The sequence below is a fragment of the Martes martes genome, assembly GCF_963455335.1.
Source record: "Martes martes genome assembly, chromosome: 13".
In the NCBI taxonomy this organism is placed as follows: Eukaryota; Metazoa; Chordata; class Mammalia; order Carnivora; family Mustelidae; genus Martes; species Martes martes.
Genome location: NC_137901.1, coordinates 73,551,838 through 73,570,628, shown reverse-complemented (window position 1 = coordinate 73,570,628; position 18,791 = coordinate 73,551,838). Strand labels below are relative to the sequence as shown.

The 18,791-nt window shown below is 46.7% G+C and overlaps 1 protein-coding gene across 1 annotated transcript in view; it reads left to right on the top strand.

The window, feature by feature from the left end:
- MYO18B (myosin XVIIIB) overlaps window positions 1–18,512 on the top strand; it is a gene marked incomplete at its 5' end in the record, with an annotated part of 220,584 nt that extends 202,072 nt beyond the window's left edge. Inside the window, 2 exons of the mRNA XM_080821624.1 lie at window positions 14,775–16,023; window positions 18,293–18,512. Of these exons, the coding sequence (XP_080677750.1) occupies window positions 14,775–16,011 (1,237 nt within the window). The 3' untranslated portion in view covers window positions 16,012–16,023; window positions 18,293–18,512. The remainder of the gene's footprint in view (window positions 1–14,774; window positions 16,024–18,292) is intronic.
- Window positions 18,513–18,791: the final 279 nt, after the last annotated feature.

The window sequence follows — 18,791 nt, the reverse complement described above, 5'->3', positions numbered from 1 at the left end:
AAAGGATAAGGGGATACATTACCTGAAGCAGAATAATAATGAGTAGATAAACAACAAGTAAGCAAAGCAAATGTTTTCCACCAAGGGGAAGATTGAATAATGGGAGTGGACAAAATTATGCATACAGAGTCAAAGGATTGGGAGGGGGGTAAAGTAGGAAAAGAGAGGACAGTAAGAAAAGAAAAAACACATTCAAGTGTTTGAGGTCCCATTGAGTAGCCTTGGGAAGCCCAAATAAAATTGTATGTGTCCTGGTCAGAGACTTTATTTATCCCTAAATTTCAATGACCAATCTATCACCACATAATTAGTGATGCTGTGATTTGAATTTATTACCAAACATGGCTCTCCGCTGTTGCTATTGGACTTGTACCATATTGCAATGTGAGCATGGAAATTATTGTATAAATTATTCTCACTCACATAATCATCGTGATTTTAATTACTGTGTAATCTTCGCTAATTACTGTTGTATGTATCATTTGCTTTGGTGCCGATTTAACACAACCGCTGTTCGTTTGGCTAAACGATGGCATTACAACTTTTCCTTTTTCTGGGGGAAAATTTGCTTTCTGTAAACATTTGCAGCCCCATACTCTCGGCTTGCTGTTCTTGGTTTAAAAAAGAACGAGATTTAGACATCAACTTCCTTTCACCCCCGTTGATTTTTATGTGGGACGAGGCTGGCTTGAATTAGTAAAAAGGTCTAAATTGCAGGGTATTGTTTTTAAAATAAAGTTGTATGCCTTTCGGGAAAGTGCAATTAGTCTACTACAGAAGCAAAGGCAAGGGATGGGTCACACGAGGCCTGCTTAAATGATTAGATAAGAAGCGTTTGTAATTAGTTCATTAATTACGCAAATGTGAATGGATGGTACTTAGCACTAGAAACAGGTCGTTCTCAAAGTAGGTTAAGCATTCACCGCTAATCTTATTTCAATAGTACATTTATTTACTGGTCTCTGCATTCTTAGAACCAGAGCTCAGGATCATTTTAATCCATCCTGAAGATACTTAATGAACAGACCTCTCATGAATATGGTTTTATGTCTTCCTGAGACAAAGGGGTGCTATTCAGTTTTATCAATCTTAGGAAGATTAGTGGAAACTGAAAGCATGAAAATGTCAGTGCAAACACATTTACCATGGAACCCAGCCCTGTGCAAACGGAACCGGAAGTCTGGCTCTGCCCAGGAATCAGCCTTGGAGCCAGCATGTGTCCTGGACAGGTTTCCATGGGCAGGAGGGCTGTTTTCTACTTAAAACTCCAGATCTTGGATGGTAGATATGTGGGTCTCTCAGGAGTTTCGAGGCTCATCTAATTTAGCTGCAAGTTTGTGTAAGAATCATTTGGATTAAAGTATCTGTGGCTCTCAGATTGAGCTCTATTTTGGTGACATGGACCTATCATTGAAATACACATCCAGGAAATTGCATCTTTATGAAATTTTCAAAAATTGGCCCTACCCATGTAATTACTACCAAAAGCAAAACCAGATCATCTCAGGTGCCCCTAAAACCTTCTTGAGCCTGTTCAGGTCATGACCTCTTCCTTCCTCAAAGGTAACCACCATCCTGACTTCTAATGCTATGAATTAGATATGACTGTTTTGTTTTTTTTTTAAATTCTGTATAAGAGGAAGTATCCAGTAGTACTCTTTGGCACCTGGCTTCTTTCTTTTAATACTATGTGGATTTTTTTAAAAAAATGTTTATTTATTGTATTTTAGAGAAAGAGAGAGAACATGAGCAGGAAGGGCAGAGGGAGAGGGAGAGAGATTCCCAAGCAGACTCCATGCTGAACTCAGATCAGGACACTGGGCTGAGATCACAACTTGAGTTGAAACCAAGGGTCAGAGGCTTAACCAACTGCACCACCCAGGTGCCCCCATTTAATGTTATGTTTATGAGCTTCATTCATATTGTTGCATGTAGGGGTAATTCCCTTGTTTTCTTTGCTCTATAGTCCATAACTGTGGTTCTCAACTGGAGGCAATTTTGCGTCCCGCTCTCTGCCAGGAGATAGTTGATAATGTCTGGAGACATTTTTGGTCATCATAACAGAGACATGTGCTATTGTAGAAGACCAGGATGTTGTTATACACCCTACAATACACAGAACTGGCCACACAAAATTATCTGGTCCAAAATGTCAGTTACATCACTATTGAGAAAATCTGGTCTATAATGCTCCACTGTAGGAATAAAAAATAATTATTTATTCATTCTGTTGATAATCATCATTTAGGTTGTTTCTAGGTTTTTTTAAAAAGATTTATTTATTTATTTGAGAGAGATATAGAGAGAGTGGAGTAGTGGTGTCAGGGGCAGAGGGAGAAAATCCTCAGACAGAATCCTCACTGAATGCAGAGTCCGATGTGGAGCTCAATCTCACAACCTATGAGATCATGACCTGAGCTGAAATCACAAGTCAGGCGCTTAACCAATTGAGTCACCCAGGCACCCCTAGGTTGTTGCTAGTTTAACACTATTATGGATGGCACTACTATGGGCCATCTTGTACACATCTTTTGTGGCGTGGATTTAGATTTCTGTTGGGTGTTTGCCTAGGAGTAAAATTGCTGGGCCATAGGTGTATTTTCAACTTTAGTAAATATTGTCAAGACAGTGATACCAATTTACATTCCCACCAGCAGTGAATAGGGGTTCCAGTTGCTCTGCATTTTTGCTAACACTTGGTTTTGTCATTTTTAAAAAAATGTTAGCTATCCTGGTGGATGTTGATAGGGTCATATTTTTTTTATATTTTCTTAAAATTTCATTTTTAAATTAAATTTAGTTTTTTTTTCAGTATTCCATGATTCATTGTTTATGTACCATACCCAGTGCTCCATGCAATACATGCCCTCCTTAATACCCACCACCAGCCTCACCCAACCCCCTACCCTCTTCCCCTCCAGAACCATTAGTTTGTTTCTCAGAGTCCACAGTTTCTCATGGTTCATCTCCCTCTCCGATTTCCCCCAACTCACTTCTCCTCTCCATCTCCCAATGTCCTCCGTGTTATTCCTTATGCTCCAACAAGTAAGCAAAACCATATGATAATTGACTCTCTCTGCTTGGCTTATTTCTCTCAGCATAATCTCCTTCAGTCCCATACATGTTTGTTTTTTTTTTTTTAAAGATTTTATTTATTTATTTGACAGACAGAGATCACAAGTAGGCAGAGAGGCAGACAGAGAGGAAGGGAAGCAGGTTCCCTGCCGAGCAGAGAGCCTGATGCGGGACTCGATCCCAGGACCCTGGGATCATGACCTGAGCTGAAGGCAGAGGCTTTAACCCACTGAGCCACCCAGGCGCCCCAGTCCCATACATGTTGATACAAAAGTTGGGTATTCATCCTTTCTGATGGAGGCATAATACTCCATTGTATATATGGACCATATCTTCTTTATCCATTTGTCCGTTGAAGGGCATCTTGACTCTTTCCACAGTTTGGCGATTGTGGCCATTGCTGCTGTGTACATTGGGCTACAGATGGCCTTTCTTTTCACTACGTTTCTATCTTTGGGGTAAATACCCAGTAGTGCAATTGCAGGATCATAGGATGCCAGGATTCTCAACAAGATCCTAGCTAATAGGATCCAACAGTACATTAAAAAGATTATCCACCATGACCAGGTGGATGCAAGGGTGGTTCAACATTTGCAAATCAATCAATGTGATAGAACAAATCAATAAGAGAAGAGAGAAGAACCACATAGTCCTCTCAATTGATGCAGAAAAAGCATTTGACAAGATACAGCATCCATTCCTGATTAAAACAATTCAAAGAATAGGGATAGAGGGAACATTCCTCAACTTCATAAAATCTATCTATGAAAAACCCACAGCGATTATCATTCTCAATGGAGAAAGGCTGACAGCCCTCCCTTTGAGACCAGGAACACGACAAGGATGTCCATCCTTGCCACTGTTTTTCAACATAGTACTAGAAGTCCTAGCAACATAATCAGACAACAAAGAGAAATAAAAGTATTCAAATTGGCAAAGAAGAAGTCAAACTCTCTCTCTTCACAGATTACATGATACTTTATGTGGAAAACCCAAAGACTCTACCTCCAAACTACTAGAACTCATTCAGCAATTCAGTAATGTGGCAGGATACAAAACCAATATACAGAAATAAGTTGCTTTCTTATACAATACCAATGAAAATATGGAAAGGGAAATTAGAGAATTGATTCCATTTACTATAGCACCAAGAACCATAAGAATAGGGAATAAACCTAACTAAAGAGGTAAAGGATCTGTACTCAAGGAACCATATTTTTGGTTTTAATTTGCACATTCCTGATGAAGAAACCTTTTCATGTGCTTATATGCTCATTGGGATATCCTTTTCGGTGCAAGGTCTGATCAAGTCTTTTGCCCATTATGTTTTTTCTTCTGGGTCGTCTCTCTTTTATTATTATTATTATTATTATTATTATTATTAATTTGTAGGAATCCTTAATATATTCTAGATATAAGTCCTTTCTTGGCATGTTGAGCCATCCATTTGATGGAATGTCCTTTTCACTCTCTTACAGTTCATTTCGATGAACAGAAGTTCTTAATTTTAATGTAATTGAACTTAGAATATTTTTCCTTTATAGTTGATGTTTTTTCTTCACTGAAGATTTATTTGCCTGCTCCTAAATTATGAAAACATCCCCCTGTGTTTTTTTAAAAACAGTGTATTGATTTAACTTTTCTATCTATATATACAATTCATCAGGAATTCTTATTTATGGTGTGAGGTAGGGGTTAAGATTTGTTGGCATATAAATATCTAACTAGCCTTGTGTATGTATTTTAAAAGACATCACATTTTTCACATTTTACCACCATGTCGTCTTCTAGTACATCAAGTGATTTTATATATTTTCTAGACCCTGTTCTCTTACATTTTTCTACTTGCCCATCTTTGAGCTGATTTAACATTGCCTTAATTAATGTAGTTTTATATGTAAGTCTTGATATCTGAGTATGTATCTTCCTTGGATTAATTATTCTTCCTCAAGACCAGCAAATGACTCCAGAGGAAAAATGCCACAGTACTGGGCTCACCTCAGCATACTTCTCTCTTTCCAAAATTTGACCCTTCAATTCCTGGCTGCTTTGGTGCCTTCCAATGCCTATAAATGTAAACTTAGCTTTTCTAGCTTTGCTAAGTGGAGATTTTCTATGGAAAATCTAGTCTGTCTGATCCAGAAAAGCTAATCTATCATAGCCAGAAATTGAATGTTAAGCTAGCCTTTTTACTCCCTTTGCTAAGTAAACATTTTTCCTTACTTTTCATGCCTAAGAGGATGTGATGCTTCACTTAAATTTCCTTCCAGTCATAACTTGGTGAATCTACTTTCCATTTCAGACTTGAGACTTCTGTACAGCAAGGGCTATTGATCTTTGTATTGATGGCATCTGGGATCATGGATTCCGTAAATGACTCTGGATGGATGTAAGGAGGGGTGGCTGGATGGCTGGATGGCTGGTTAGATAATTTCCATTCACTTAAAACTGCATTTTCATGAGGAACTGGGTGCTTTTATGACTAAGTCTGAGATTTTTTTTATGGTTATTTTCATTGTACCATGTTTCACTGAGGCAAGGTCTCTGAAAAGTGAAGGAATGCGTTGAAAATTTACTGAAATATGTTGAACCCAAGTTGAATCTCCAATCCAATTAGAGATTTTCATCCCCTTACATATCCAGTTTGTTCTTTCCAAACACTGTGGGAATTGTATCAGACGGTAAAGAAGTACAGGAGCACCAGGGTGGCTCAGTCAGTTAAGCATCTGACTCTTGATTTTTGGCACCGGTCATGATTTTGGGGCTGTGAGATCAAGCCTCATGATGGGCTCTGTGCTCAGTGAGGAGTTCCCTTGAGATTCTCTCTCCCTTTAAAAAAAAAGAAGAAAGAAGAGAAGAAGGTAAAGAAATATAAACCCAGTGCTTTCACTGTCTCATCAGAATATGACCTGAGATATTCTCTTTCCTTCGTTGTTGTTCCAGGTGGAGAATGAGGCATCCAAGACAGCTGAGGTTTCAGCTCCCTTTCCATTCTGATATTCTAGAAGTTGACGGAATTCTGTAGCAATGAAAACAGCCTTTTGGCTTGGATTTAGACATGAACCATTTGCTGCAGATTGTGTGCTGGAAGTTGGCTTGGGATCTATTGTTTTTAAGCTCAGAGACGTGAGATTGGCTGGCTGGGAAGCAGAGCTGCTAAGGTGTGAATGAACCAGCCAGAGGAGTTGGATGGAGCCCTTTTGTTCATTCTTTCTATGTTTCCACCCCCCACCCACCTCTACCCCTCCATTCCTTCATTCTTTCTATCCTATAAACTTTCCTTCTAGATACCCGGGATTCATAGAAGAACAATGGGAACTAGTTCATAGCAATCTTGTTGGGGGTTACAAGTAAGTCAACAGGCAATTTCAGTACATAATGATGGGGGAGCTCAGGGGCTGTGGAAGCCAAAAGAGACACCCTACCCAGTCTGGGAGGTGAGAGAAGGCTTTCTGGAGGAGGCTACAGTTGGGCTGAGCATTGAAGAATGAGTAAAAATGTTTTCTCTTCCTTCCTTCCTTCCTTCCTTCCTTCCTTCCTTCCTTTCTTTGTAATATAGAACAGTGGTTCTTCCAAATCACCTGTAAGTTCCACTTCTCCTCTCCTTCTGTCCTTCCTCTCTTCTTTCTTCCTCTTATATTTTTCTACTCCAGTAGTATCTGGGCACCATCCATTCTATTAGCCTCCACCTTAATTTAACAATGACCAGTGTTTTGTGTATCAACTTCATTTTTGTCTTTAGCTCCCTTTCTACTTCTATCCACATCAAAACACATTTTTTATTTTTTTGCTGAACAATGTGAAAGTAAGTTGAAAACATCATAATAGTTTTCCCTAAAATAGTTTTCCATCTTTCTTCTAAGAAGGACATTTCCTAACTACCATAGCACTCATGCACCAAAGAAAATAAACACACATCCAAGACCCCAATACCCACATTACCCCCAATTTCCTAAAATTGTCGTATCACTGTATTCTCTTAAGGATATCCATTGCATTTTGTTGTTTTGTTTCTTTAATTGCTCTCTTAAAAAATTAGTAGAGTTTATTTTGGGGGAAATTTTTAGAAGGATTACAGAAAAATTAAGCAGAAAGTTCCCATATACCCCCCTCTCTTCCCACACAGTTTTCCCTCTTTTATTCACATCTCTGGTTAGCCTTTATTCCCTTTGAAAGTAGAATGGTTCCCTCACCTCCCCCTCATTGCACTGAAGTGTGTGTGTGTGTGTGTGTGTGTGTGTGTGTGTGTGTGTGTGTGTTTAATAGAGCTTTAGGGGTGGTTCTGATGGGCAACTGCATTCAAAAACTGCTTGTCCTAGGACCTAGGACCCAGTACCTACTACCTAGCACCTAGAACCCAATAGAGTGTATGGGTGAGGCCAAGGAAAAGTCTGCTGATGTACAGAAGGATGGCGGACAGGTGTCTACTGAGGGCAAATTACTGGTTTTGCCCATGTTTCAAGGACTCATCACCCACTTAAGATCAGAGCAAACAGCAAGGAAGACTTGGGAGTTATCTTGTTTCACAAAAACTGTTACATTATCAAGAATATAGGGTATTTACAGAGTCTGTTTCCTGACTCAAGTCTTTGTACTTTCTGGCCAGGAGTAACAAGGTTCACTGTGGTTGAACATGCTTCCTCGGTTATCTCACCCCATGGCTTCCTCCTTGCTTTGAGTCCTCCAGCTGGATGGCCTTTCTCAGCCTTGGTTTCCTTGACAAATCCAAGATTTGGATTATCAGCCCTTACTTGCCAAGGGTTTGGATATTGAATAAGCTCATAACTAGTAGGGAGGAGGTGGGGGGGGGGAGGGACGGGGATCTCCTTCTTATGCTTGGCATGTCCTCCTTGACATCCCTGCCCAAACCCTATACCCCTTCCAAAAGCCTCACTCAACCACCAATATCCTCCAGAAAGGCCAATCCCCCAGGCTCTGGTACCTCTCTCCTTTGCCCGCCTCCAGCTATACTTAGTCTAAGGCTCAACTTATCCAGAACTTTTTGCCCTGTTGACTCTTCTTCATAGGTTTATCCAGTCTCCACTCCTACTGTGTGCTCTCCAGGAGGGGAAGGCAACACACCTCTGCTCCCTGGAGCTCAGCCTGCCATCGTATATGGCCAGACCGAGAGGACAACCTTGGCTCTGCTACTTCCTCAGCAAGCCCACGTGCCTCTCCAAAGCCTCAGTTTCCTCATCTGTAAAATAGGGCAGTAAAGGGTTGGAGAGTAGACCAGTTAGAAGGCATGGATCCCAGAGCTGGACTCTTTGGCTTAAATCCATGTTCTCCCACTGACTATAAGGCAAATTATGTATCCTTCTGAGCCTCATTTGTGAAACCGGAAGATTATGATAGTGGATTATAATAGAGGACTATTGCAAAGATAAAAATCAAGGAGTGTCTTGCAAAGCCTAAAGGCACAATATACAGCAGTGTTTATGCAGAATTCAGTTGCACCCTGTTGGGGTTTAATAAATGTCTCATGATCCTACCACATTACGCAGTCTTGGACACTGTATCAATGTTAATTACAGATTATCCATTGTTGTGTTGGCCTTGGTCACAAAACCTTCAGGTCATCTAAAAGCATATCTGGCTTCCCATCCTGGGCCTTGCCAGTATTAGAACATCCATACATTTTTAATTTCCTCTTGAATTTCAGGGTGCGGATGAAGAATAGGGGTGACAGCACATCTCGGGGGATGATTCATGGTATCATTAAGTCTGCGTCGAGTTTCCTGTAGCTCCAGTAGGCCCAGGCTCTGCCCAGACTCAGACTGGGGGATTATTTTTGGTGTGCAATTATGTCGAATGCCCATGAATCCCGTGTCTCTCCTTGACTTGGACCTCACCTTTTTGGTTCATTATGTCTCAGTGGGTGTTGAAATATATAGACATGTAAATAGGAGTTCAGCCGGTTGAGGTTTCCACTTGCCTTTCTACCTGGAGGATGTGGGATGTTGTGGAAGGGAAAGGCAGGACATACAGATCTGGCCCACCAAGGGTTAAGTCCAGGCTCTGCCACTGAGCCATGTGACCTTGAGCAAATGGCTTCTCATGAAGGAGACCCCATTTTCTCATCTGTAAGGTGAGGTGAGGATTCTGATCCTGATGGGATTGTGCATACAAATTGAATGAGTATAGAGGTGACTTTTTCATTTTCCACCTGATATTCATGGAGCATCTACTCATGTGGTAAATTGACAGAGCCTCCTTCACAGGACAGCCTGGCGGGGGCAGGAGTGTGGTCCATGCCGAGACACTGTCTCAGCAGCTGGCTCGTTCTGCCACCTAACAGACTGCTTTGATATCCTTGTCTTTTTCGTGTGCTGCTCAGAGCGTGGTCATATATAGCAACTGCTTATTCTGGAACTTTCACCCTTAGTCTGGGGCCTTCTCTAGCCATGATGGGCAGAGCCATTAAGAAAAAAAACAAACAATCAAACAAGCATTAAGATGTTTAAACATACATTTGCTAGGAGTAGCATTCTGATCAGAATAAGTAATACAAGCACGTTGAAGTGCATCACCCTTCACCTTGCATGAAGTGCTGGGGGCAGGTGGAGGTGGATCCGGGTGACATTCGCAGGAACTGACTCTACCCATCACATAGGCCCTCTCTAATTCCTCACAGATCCCTGTGAGATAGGGTCTTATCATCCCCACTCCTCCAGCTGAGCAAGTTCCAGCTCTACAAGGCACCTGGCTGGGCCCGAACAGAGGCAGGATTTGAACCTGGACCCATCTGCCTCTGAAGCCCATTTTCCTAGCCTGGGAGGTAAGAAGGTGCAAATTCCCATATTTCTGGATATTCATATCCTGATCTCCCTCATAAACCTTCAGAAGTTTAAGCCACCAACACTTAGAGTATTTTCATGTCTATTCTCTTCTTCATTAATTTGCTTAATAAACATCAACTGGGTATCTAGTGGGTGGCAGACACTAGCGTTTCACCCACTCATCCAAAACACACTAATTAAGTGTCAGGGCACTGACACTTCACTCATTCATTGAGCCTATGTTTGTGGAGCAGCTACTATGTGCTAGGATGCTGTTCTTGGTGCTGGACTATGTCAGTGAATACAACAGACAAAACTGCTGTCCCTTGGAGCTCTTATCTCCACAACATTGCAAGGTTGACCTGGTTTCCCCCCATTTCACAGCTGAGGACAACTGAGGCAAAGAGACAGGTGACTGTCCCAAGGCTGGTGAGTGGCAGAAGCAGACCAAGCTTCAGGTGACAAATATTATCTGGACAAGGTGACATAGGAAACACTGTTAATTCTATATCACATCACAAAGGGAATCTGCAGAGGATGGTGCTATTGGCTGTGGGGTCAGCTCTCCTGGGATTGGAACCCCACCTCTATTACTTTTGCCTGTGTCTGCTTGCGGAGGTCACCCCAGGTCCCCTTGCAGTGCTTGGAGGTCATTAATTCCTATCTCTGGACTTGCTGTAAAGATTATGAACAAACGTGGCTATCAGCTCCATGAGGGCAGGAAGCCCATCAGCTTGGTCTCCCTTGTATGCGGGACACCCAGCACTGTGCCTGATACACAGTAGGTGCACAGCCTAGAGGTAACTGTTTCAATGACAACTGACTTACCCCTCCACTCAGTTATGGGACCAGCCCAATGCTGCTGTGACTAGAAGCTCAGTTCTAGCTGTTTTTGGTAGGTATGCTAGAGAATTATTCCTCTTCAGATGCACTAAATGCCAGACAGCAGAAGTTCCCAAGACATTACTGGAGTCTCTCCTTAGAGAAGCAGAGTGTCCCCGCCTAGCATTTGTCCATACCTGTCTCCCAGTGACTCGAAGAAACTTCTATCCATTAGCGCTCTCCCTGGCCAAGGTTCTGGGAGGCAGGCACAGTGATATCTTGATTATCTGCCAGCCATCCTTCATGCGATGCTGATGGAGGAGAGTTCCATCTGAGTCAAGCTGTCCAATAAGGACAGCTGGGGGAAAAATGAGTCTTCCCAGGTCCCAGGATGAAAACAGCAGACTGGTTTGAAATGTCCAAAGCTGGGTCAGAAACGGAAAAGATCATCTGACTCAAAGGGCAGAACTGGGACCCTCCCCCCAGAAACCTGCAAGAGGTATCTGTGTTCACATGAAATTCTGCGGTCTGCACACAGAAAGCAGTGGATGCAAGCAACTTCTAACTTGGATTGGAAATGCTGGTGTTGCAGAGGTGTGGGTGGATTTCTGAGTGGCAAATCCAGGAGCCAGTACTCAGCTACAACTCCTTTCATTCTCTTCTGCTACCCAGGAGTTTACACAGCTTGGCATATGTTCCTGTTTCAAGCCCACCAGCTGAGGCTCTGAACACACCAGACAACTCCAGGAAGGTGGGACCAAGCCCACCATCTCCCCCAACCCCCAGAACACCAGGCTCTTGGGCCTCTCCGCAGAACTCAGTGACCCCCAGGCTGGGACATTTTGGCTTGCACCCCTTATGGAAGGTGCTGCTCCTGGTGGGCCTCTGGGAAGGCAGTCAGATCTGTCGGGTCTGGTGGAGACGGAGAATCCCATGGGTTGGCCCCAGTGAGCCTGCGCCTTGGGTCATGGACACCAGCTTTCACCACCTGGCACCTCCAGACCCCTACTCCTGGGCTGCTGACAGCCTCCTGTGACCCCTAGCCCATCCCACCTTGGATCAAAGATGGGGAGGACAGATCCTCCACTGCCAGCCCAAGCCCCTTCCCCACCACCCCCTCTCTCTGCCTCTGCTCCCAGACACCCTCCTCCTTCCCCTCTCCATCAGCTCCACCTTCCCCCTCTTCTCCAGGCCCCCATCCCTTTACACTGCAGCTGCTCACTTGCCTGCTTCCTCTTTTCCCCCCGCTTCCCTCTGTTCCTCCTCCCCTTCCCCCGTTCTTCTAGGTCCTCTTCCTTGTGAACCTATTTCCAAGCTAAACTTGACTCAGTTCAACAAAATTTACTGAGCAGCTGCTGTGTGCTGGGCTTGGTGCCAAGTCAGACGGTACAGGGATGACAGCCTGCACGCTCTTGACAGCAGGGCTGGGGGGAAGGTGTTCCCCCCACCTCCTCTCCTTCTGCCTCTTTTTACTTCCTCTTCCTCTTCCTCCCTTCCTCCCCTTCCTCCTCCTCCCCTTTCTCCTCCTCTTCTCCCTCCCCCTTCCTCCTCCTCCACTTCCTCCTCCTCCTCCTCTCCTTCCTCTTCCTTCTTCTTCTCTTCCTTCTCCTCTTCTTTTCTCCTCTCCACCTTCCTCCACCTCACTTCTTCCTCTTCCTAACTTCTCTTCCCTCCCTCTCCCCATGCCCTGTCCCGGCATCCACAGCCAGCACTGGAGATGGCAGCTGGGGTGTGTGGGATGGCAGCATCCCAGGAAACTCAGTGACAGGAGCTCTGGCGCCACCATCCCCCACAGGGCAGTTGATGGATGCGACTGAGCACCTGAGACCCATTCATCACGCCCACCTCCCTCTAGGGCCAAGAGAGGGTGGAAATGACTTTTGCCAGCTCTGGCAGCAGCCCACTGCCCCTGGCAGTTCCGAGCTGTTTATTAAAAAAAAAAAAAAAAAAAGCAAGGAGCAAGAAGTCCGCCTTGCCATGTGCTCAGGAAGGGGTTCTAAGGTAATGACATTGACGACACACTTTGAGGTCCTCATAAAGGGGGCACTCCAGACCACATCCTGGGGTGACAGAGATGGAAGGTGACAGTCAAGAAATGGGAAAGGAGGCAGAGGCTCTATGGGTGCCGTCTTAGCTCATGGGGACCAAGCTTTCTCCAGAAGGATGGCTGCCAGGTCACCTTCTCACTCATTCCTCTGCTCATCCTTCCTGGAGCTTGGACTGAGGCTTTCGTGGAGTCCAGTGGTGGGTTAGGCTCCAGATGCCAAGGTTCCTAGGAGTATTTAGGATCAGCACGGACTGTTGGTTATTAATGATGCACAACCATTAGTCATTATTGGTTCTTAATTCTTCATCTCACTACCGTTATTTGAGAAGCTAGGGGCCAGGCACGTGCCCCAGGCTTTTCTTTCATTCCTGTGACTTCCCCATGTGTCAGCACCATGACCGGGTGCTTCTCTTCCACACCAGAAGCTGGAAGGGCTTGGCACCAGGAGACGCAGGTGGCTGGGGCAGTGAGCAAGAGGGATCTTCAAGGCAGGAGGCTGGGAAGGAAGTGGGGAGCTTGCCCCCACAAGAGAAGGACTGAGGCTGGGGAAGAGAGTGGGTGACAGAGGTAGCTCACCTATACCACTGCCTCCAATCTGTGCCTGTGGTCCCACCACCACCACCACCACCACCATGACCTTGACCCTCTACCTAGCTGACCAAGGGAAGCAGATGCAGATGAACACAGCCAGGCCTGTGACTATCACTCATGGAACTCTTTAACTGAGCATCATTGCCATGGCGACCTCCCATAGATCCAGGATCTGGGGAGGCTCCTGCCAATCCCAAAAGAGAGAGGCATATGGAATGGTTGAAACGTTGACCTCAGGAGCTCAGGAAAGCAGAGTCTAGGTCCCTACACATGTCCTTAGAAAAGATCCTGATTCCTGCTCCCTTATCTGTACCTTCCTCCCCCTCTGGATATCTCCTTTCAGGGACCACTGACCAGGCTTCCGCAACAAGTTCAAAAACGCTTTAGTTCATTACGGTCCTCTCTTTTCCTTCTAAACTGTCCCTTGTGGTCAGGGTGCTATCACCCCTCAGTGAGCAAGAAGCCTTCCTCAGAGTCTTGTTCCAGAATCCCAACCCACCCCCTTATGGAGCAACAGTGTAGAGAAGCAGAATAATGACTAGAAACCTGCATACACGTGGCCCTTGGTCATATTCAGGCTCCATCCCCTGGCTTTGTCTGCTTGCCAAGGCTCTGATGTTCACACCCCTTTTGCTTTTTCATAAATTATAACTTTGCCATGGGTGGGCAGGGGGTCATTTCTCCGAAGGGGAGGACAATTAGATTTTATTTATTAAAGGAACAGTTGATGGACTCCGGTCTCTCTCCTGTAAAAATGCCCTTTATTTTATAGTCTATAATTTTGCCTCGCCGCGAGGCTCCTACTTTTCAGAGGGGGAGTGTTTTTGGCTCAGCTCTTTCAAGATGACTCTGTATGAAAGCCAAGACTGGTATAGTCCCAGAATAGAAACCGTCTGTCCTCTTGTGTTTAGACTTGGTTTCATGTCGATTTTATGAAAATCTTTCTCTTTGGGGGGAGGGGGACCGAGTTCTTACCTCTACCCCATAAATCAATCAGGGGTGCCAAAGAGCATCCCACTGAGATGTATTTGGGTCACTGACTCTCAGAAGCCCTACTTGGTGGGACCCTCCTCTGGGCTCAGCCCTAAATAAATAAATAACCCCCCGCAGGTCCCCCTCAAGTCTCCAAGAAGCAAACTACTTATTTCGCAGCAGGCCCTGGTGTGGTAGGTCCTATCATGTCAGATATGTCAGCCATCCTAACTGCCGTTTTAATCCACTCGCACGTACGTAGCTGGGTTTAATTATAGGCAGAAATTGCATTTCAGAAAGCAACAAGAAATCATTTACATGGCTCGAATTTGCCCATTAAATCACTCGGTTCATTTGAGAGTGCAGTCAGGATGGTGTGTCCAAAGAAAAATAGTATTATAGCCTGTGCTTAGCGACTCTCACACTGATGGCACCAGACCGTGTGAATGCCGTGGTTTCTACTGACCGCGTGTGTCTTCTTGGCGCAGGATGAAGGACGAGCCCAGAGATGCAGAGAGGTCCCAGCCGGCGTCGGCCCTGAGCAGAGCCCGGACCGTGCAGAGCCAGACCTCAGGGGACAAGTCTGTTTCTCCCCTCTGCCTCCGACGGCAAAAGTACTACCATCCAGGGAATGGGGACGAGTGTGGTGGGCAGAGAAAACCTGCGCAGAGACTGGGGACACGGTCTTCCTCCCCAGCTTCTCGAAGTACAGACACGTCCCCTGCATCCAGGGAAAAGCTGCCCAGTCCCTCGGCAGCCCTGTCGGAGTTTGTGGAAAGTCTCCGGAGGAAGAGAGCTCAGAGGGGACGGGGGTCCCCGCTGGGGCTGGAGGACTGGCCCACCCTTCCCATTTACCAGACCACCGGGGCTTCTGCGCTGCGTAGGGCCAGGGCGGGCAGTGACGAGGGAGCCCTCTCGCTGGGGTTTGGGTCAAAGTCAGCCCTGGAACCGGAGGGTGCCTCTGGGACATCAGCCGGGCTCCTGCGGTCCACCAGCCTGAAATGCATCTCCTCCCAGAGCACCGAGGGCACCACCCAGCCGCCTGAGAAGCTGAAGACTCGGTTCAGCTCCTGCGAGTCCCTGTTCGAATCAGGGCAGAGCTCCGGCAGAAGACTGAGCTCCCCAAGCTCATCCAGGTCCCTGCTCTTGTCACCCACGCTGCGGCCTCGGAGGCGCTGTCTGGAGTCCTCCCTCGATGACGCAGGCTGTCCAGACCTGGGGAAGGAGCCCCTCGTCTTCCAGAACCGCCAGTTTGCCCACCTCATGGAGGAACCCCTGGACAGTGATCCATTCACCTGGAAGGTCCCAAGCCTCAACTATGAACGCAAGACCAAAGTGGATTTCGACGACTTCCTCCCAGCCATCCGGAAGCCTGAGTCTCCCGTGTCCTTGGCCAGAGTGCCCAAAGAGGGTCAAGACAGTCCGCGGCACTCACGCATCCACTTTGAGACGGAGGAGGCTGACCGGACCTTTCTCTCAGGGATCAAGACCATTTTGAAAAAGAGTCCGGAGTCTAAGGACGACCTCGCTCAGCTCTCTGACTCGTCCTCCTCCTCCAGCTCCATCGTGTCCTTCAAAAGTGCCGACAGCATCAAGAGCCGACCACGAATCCCACGGCTGGAGGGTGATGGTGGCGAGCAAACGTCCCCTGAGCACAGGGAGCCGGGGGCAGGGAGCAAAGACGAGGACGTTGAGAGCATAATGAAGAAATATCTCCAGAAGTAGGAGCCAGTGCAGGTAAAAGCAGCAGGCGGGGACTGTTCTTGGGAGAATGAAAACCAAACAGCCCACCCAGGTCTGGCAGCCTGGAGAAAACCTGTTGAAGCCGCTGCCTTCCTCACTGTGAGTGATTTCTCTAGAGAAGATGGGTTTTAGAGATTCTTGCGGAAATAATGAGTTGCCTGATGCAAAGCTCTCTGCTGGCTGCCTCTGGTTCCTTAGGATTTTAAAATGCGGACCCATCGGAAAGCAAAGGATCCTATAGGACGGTGCTAGAGAAGGGGTTGGGCTTTTTGTCTTTCCAAGGCTCCATTCTGCCTGGAGCTAGAGGAGCCATGGTGGCCTTCTGTCCACATAACGATGGCAAATCTTATGGGGTAGGCTCAGGCCGGGGCAGAAAGGGCTTTGGGAAGAGTGGGATCCAACTCTTGCTTTACATATCCAGAGAGAAACAGAGTTCCCTTGTGTGGGTGGGCGGCAGCAGGGAGCCAGTGCGAAGTTCCCAGAGCAGCAAATGGGAGAAGAGAAGTAGGACTTCCCTCTCTCCTCTGTCCTACCCCAGAGCTAATCCTGGACTTCTCCAGACTAAAGATAGGAAGAGGAATCCATTGCTCACAATGGCTTCTATTTGTTGGGCATACATATCCAACAAGTCAGCATCCACAGAGATCCCCATAGGTGGTTAGGATGACTGATTCCCATTTTACAGTTTGGCAAACAGAGTCAAAGAGGTTAAGCTCCTTGTAGGACATCAGCCGGGCAGAATGGCATTTGAAACTCCGGAATCGCCACTTGTGTCTATAACACTTCTCCTTGGTAACCTATCCTGAGCACAATCAGGGATAAGCTCAGGGTCTTCTCAGTGACAGAGCAGGATCTTTAAGAAGTTGCCCGTGTTAACATCCCATAGTGAGGTTGGCATCCCGGCCATCTATACTTAAAGGGATGTTGGAACTTCCCGACTCTGACCTCACTGGTAAAACAAATGAGGGAGCCCTCAAGATCAAGATTTCCCTGGGGAGTCAGCCAGTCACCTTGACCCCCAGTTCGGTGCTCTTTGCCTGAGGCTGGGCTGGCCCCTGACAACCCCGCCCAGAGCACATTTCAAGCTTTAGGGTCCTGGGTATTCCACTCTGCGACTCTTCTCTGAAAAGCAAAGCCAGTTTGGGGAGGCTGGACATCAGTGGAGGAGGTCTAAGTTCCTCCCTCCAGGTTCAGACACAGGGCAAACCCCCTACCGAGTAATATAATGGCACGTGGCCTCCGGGAGACTCTTGGGCACTGAACTTGAAGCAGTTCCAGGCTCTGGCAGGATGGGGCAGCCGCAGGCAGGTGCACAGCCTAGGCCTTGCCTCGGTCCCCAGCCTTCCTTCCAGAGGCCTCCTGGACTCAAATGAACCACCCGGCCTCCACATCCATAGACCTCCTACTTCGAGAGGCACCCTTAGCCCATCAAAAAGCAATTGCCCCTTCTGAGGAGCCGGGCTCAGACTGTATCAGAGCAAATTAATTTGACTTAACACGGCCTTCTCTCTGCTCTCAATTACGGGGAAGAGATGTGATATTCATTTACATTATTATGCTCTCGGGGACACAGAAAGCAGTTTCAAAGGCCAAGTAAAGGGCACACGTCCATAAGGAGAACAGTTCTTAGCAGAAGTCATCACAGAACATCTTGTCTCTGCCATTTTTTTTTTTTAACTCAAGTCCTTCCCCCATCCAGTAGCGCTCACCGTGGTAACAGAGCCTCTGCCAAAAAAAATATCTTCCGCCCTGACATCCACACTGGAGGCTTGAACTGAACGATAGAGGTATAGCCCCATCCCCCGTGAGGCAATGTATTAGGGGATTCAGATCCAAGTGATCCCACCCCCATCCCTGTAAGCTAGCACCTTCCGTGTATCTGGCTCTGAGACCTGGGGCAAATCATGGGACCTGGCCAAGCCCCTGTGTCCACAGCGCGAAATTGGGGCTGATAATGCCATTCCCCAAAGTAACACTGTGAGTTTTCTGTAAATGCCAGGGATCTTCAGCTTAGGGCCCAGCACCCGCCGCAGGCGGAAAGCATCAGGTGTCCCAGCGCTCAGCCCTTTGGTCCTTCAAGAGCTCCGTCCCAAGCGTCTCTCCACTCATTCCCCTTCTGCTGCCCATGCTCCTTCATTCCTCTGGGTGGTGTCTCTGCAGGAGTGCCCCCCCGGAGACAGGGGACATCAGGGCCTCCGCCCCCCCCGCCCCAAACATCCTTCCTGCATCCCATTGATCCACTCTGACCTACGTTTGTTTCCAGCCTCCTGAGATGTACTGCCCCGGAAGACTTCCTGGCTCCACCACTGTCTGGAGAAAAAGAGAGACGGACCAGGCCTGCCCAGGGGCCCTCAGTCCAGAGTCGGCCAGCATGGCTGTGCTTGAGTGGCCAGAGGGGTCCGGCAGGAGGCATATCCCTCGGGCATGGGATCCCAGCATGCTTGGTCTGTACAAAATAAAGTGATAGCTCCTTGGCCTCTGTGCTTCCTGTCTGTTCTGTGATCATGGGACCCTGGAGGTTTGATGGGGGTGGCCCGGGGAGAAGGGTTCCAGGGAACAGCATCAACCCAAAATGTTTATAGTTTTGAGTACACACTGTTATTTCTCTCCCCCTCCATAACTCCACACAAGGGCCTTGCTTCTCTTCATTTGACCTCAACTCAAGTGCCACCTCCTCCGGGAAGTCCTCCATGATACATCAAACGGCAATAAGTGCTCATTCTCCATTCTCCCTCAATTCCCATATTTACCTCTATCCTAGT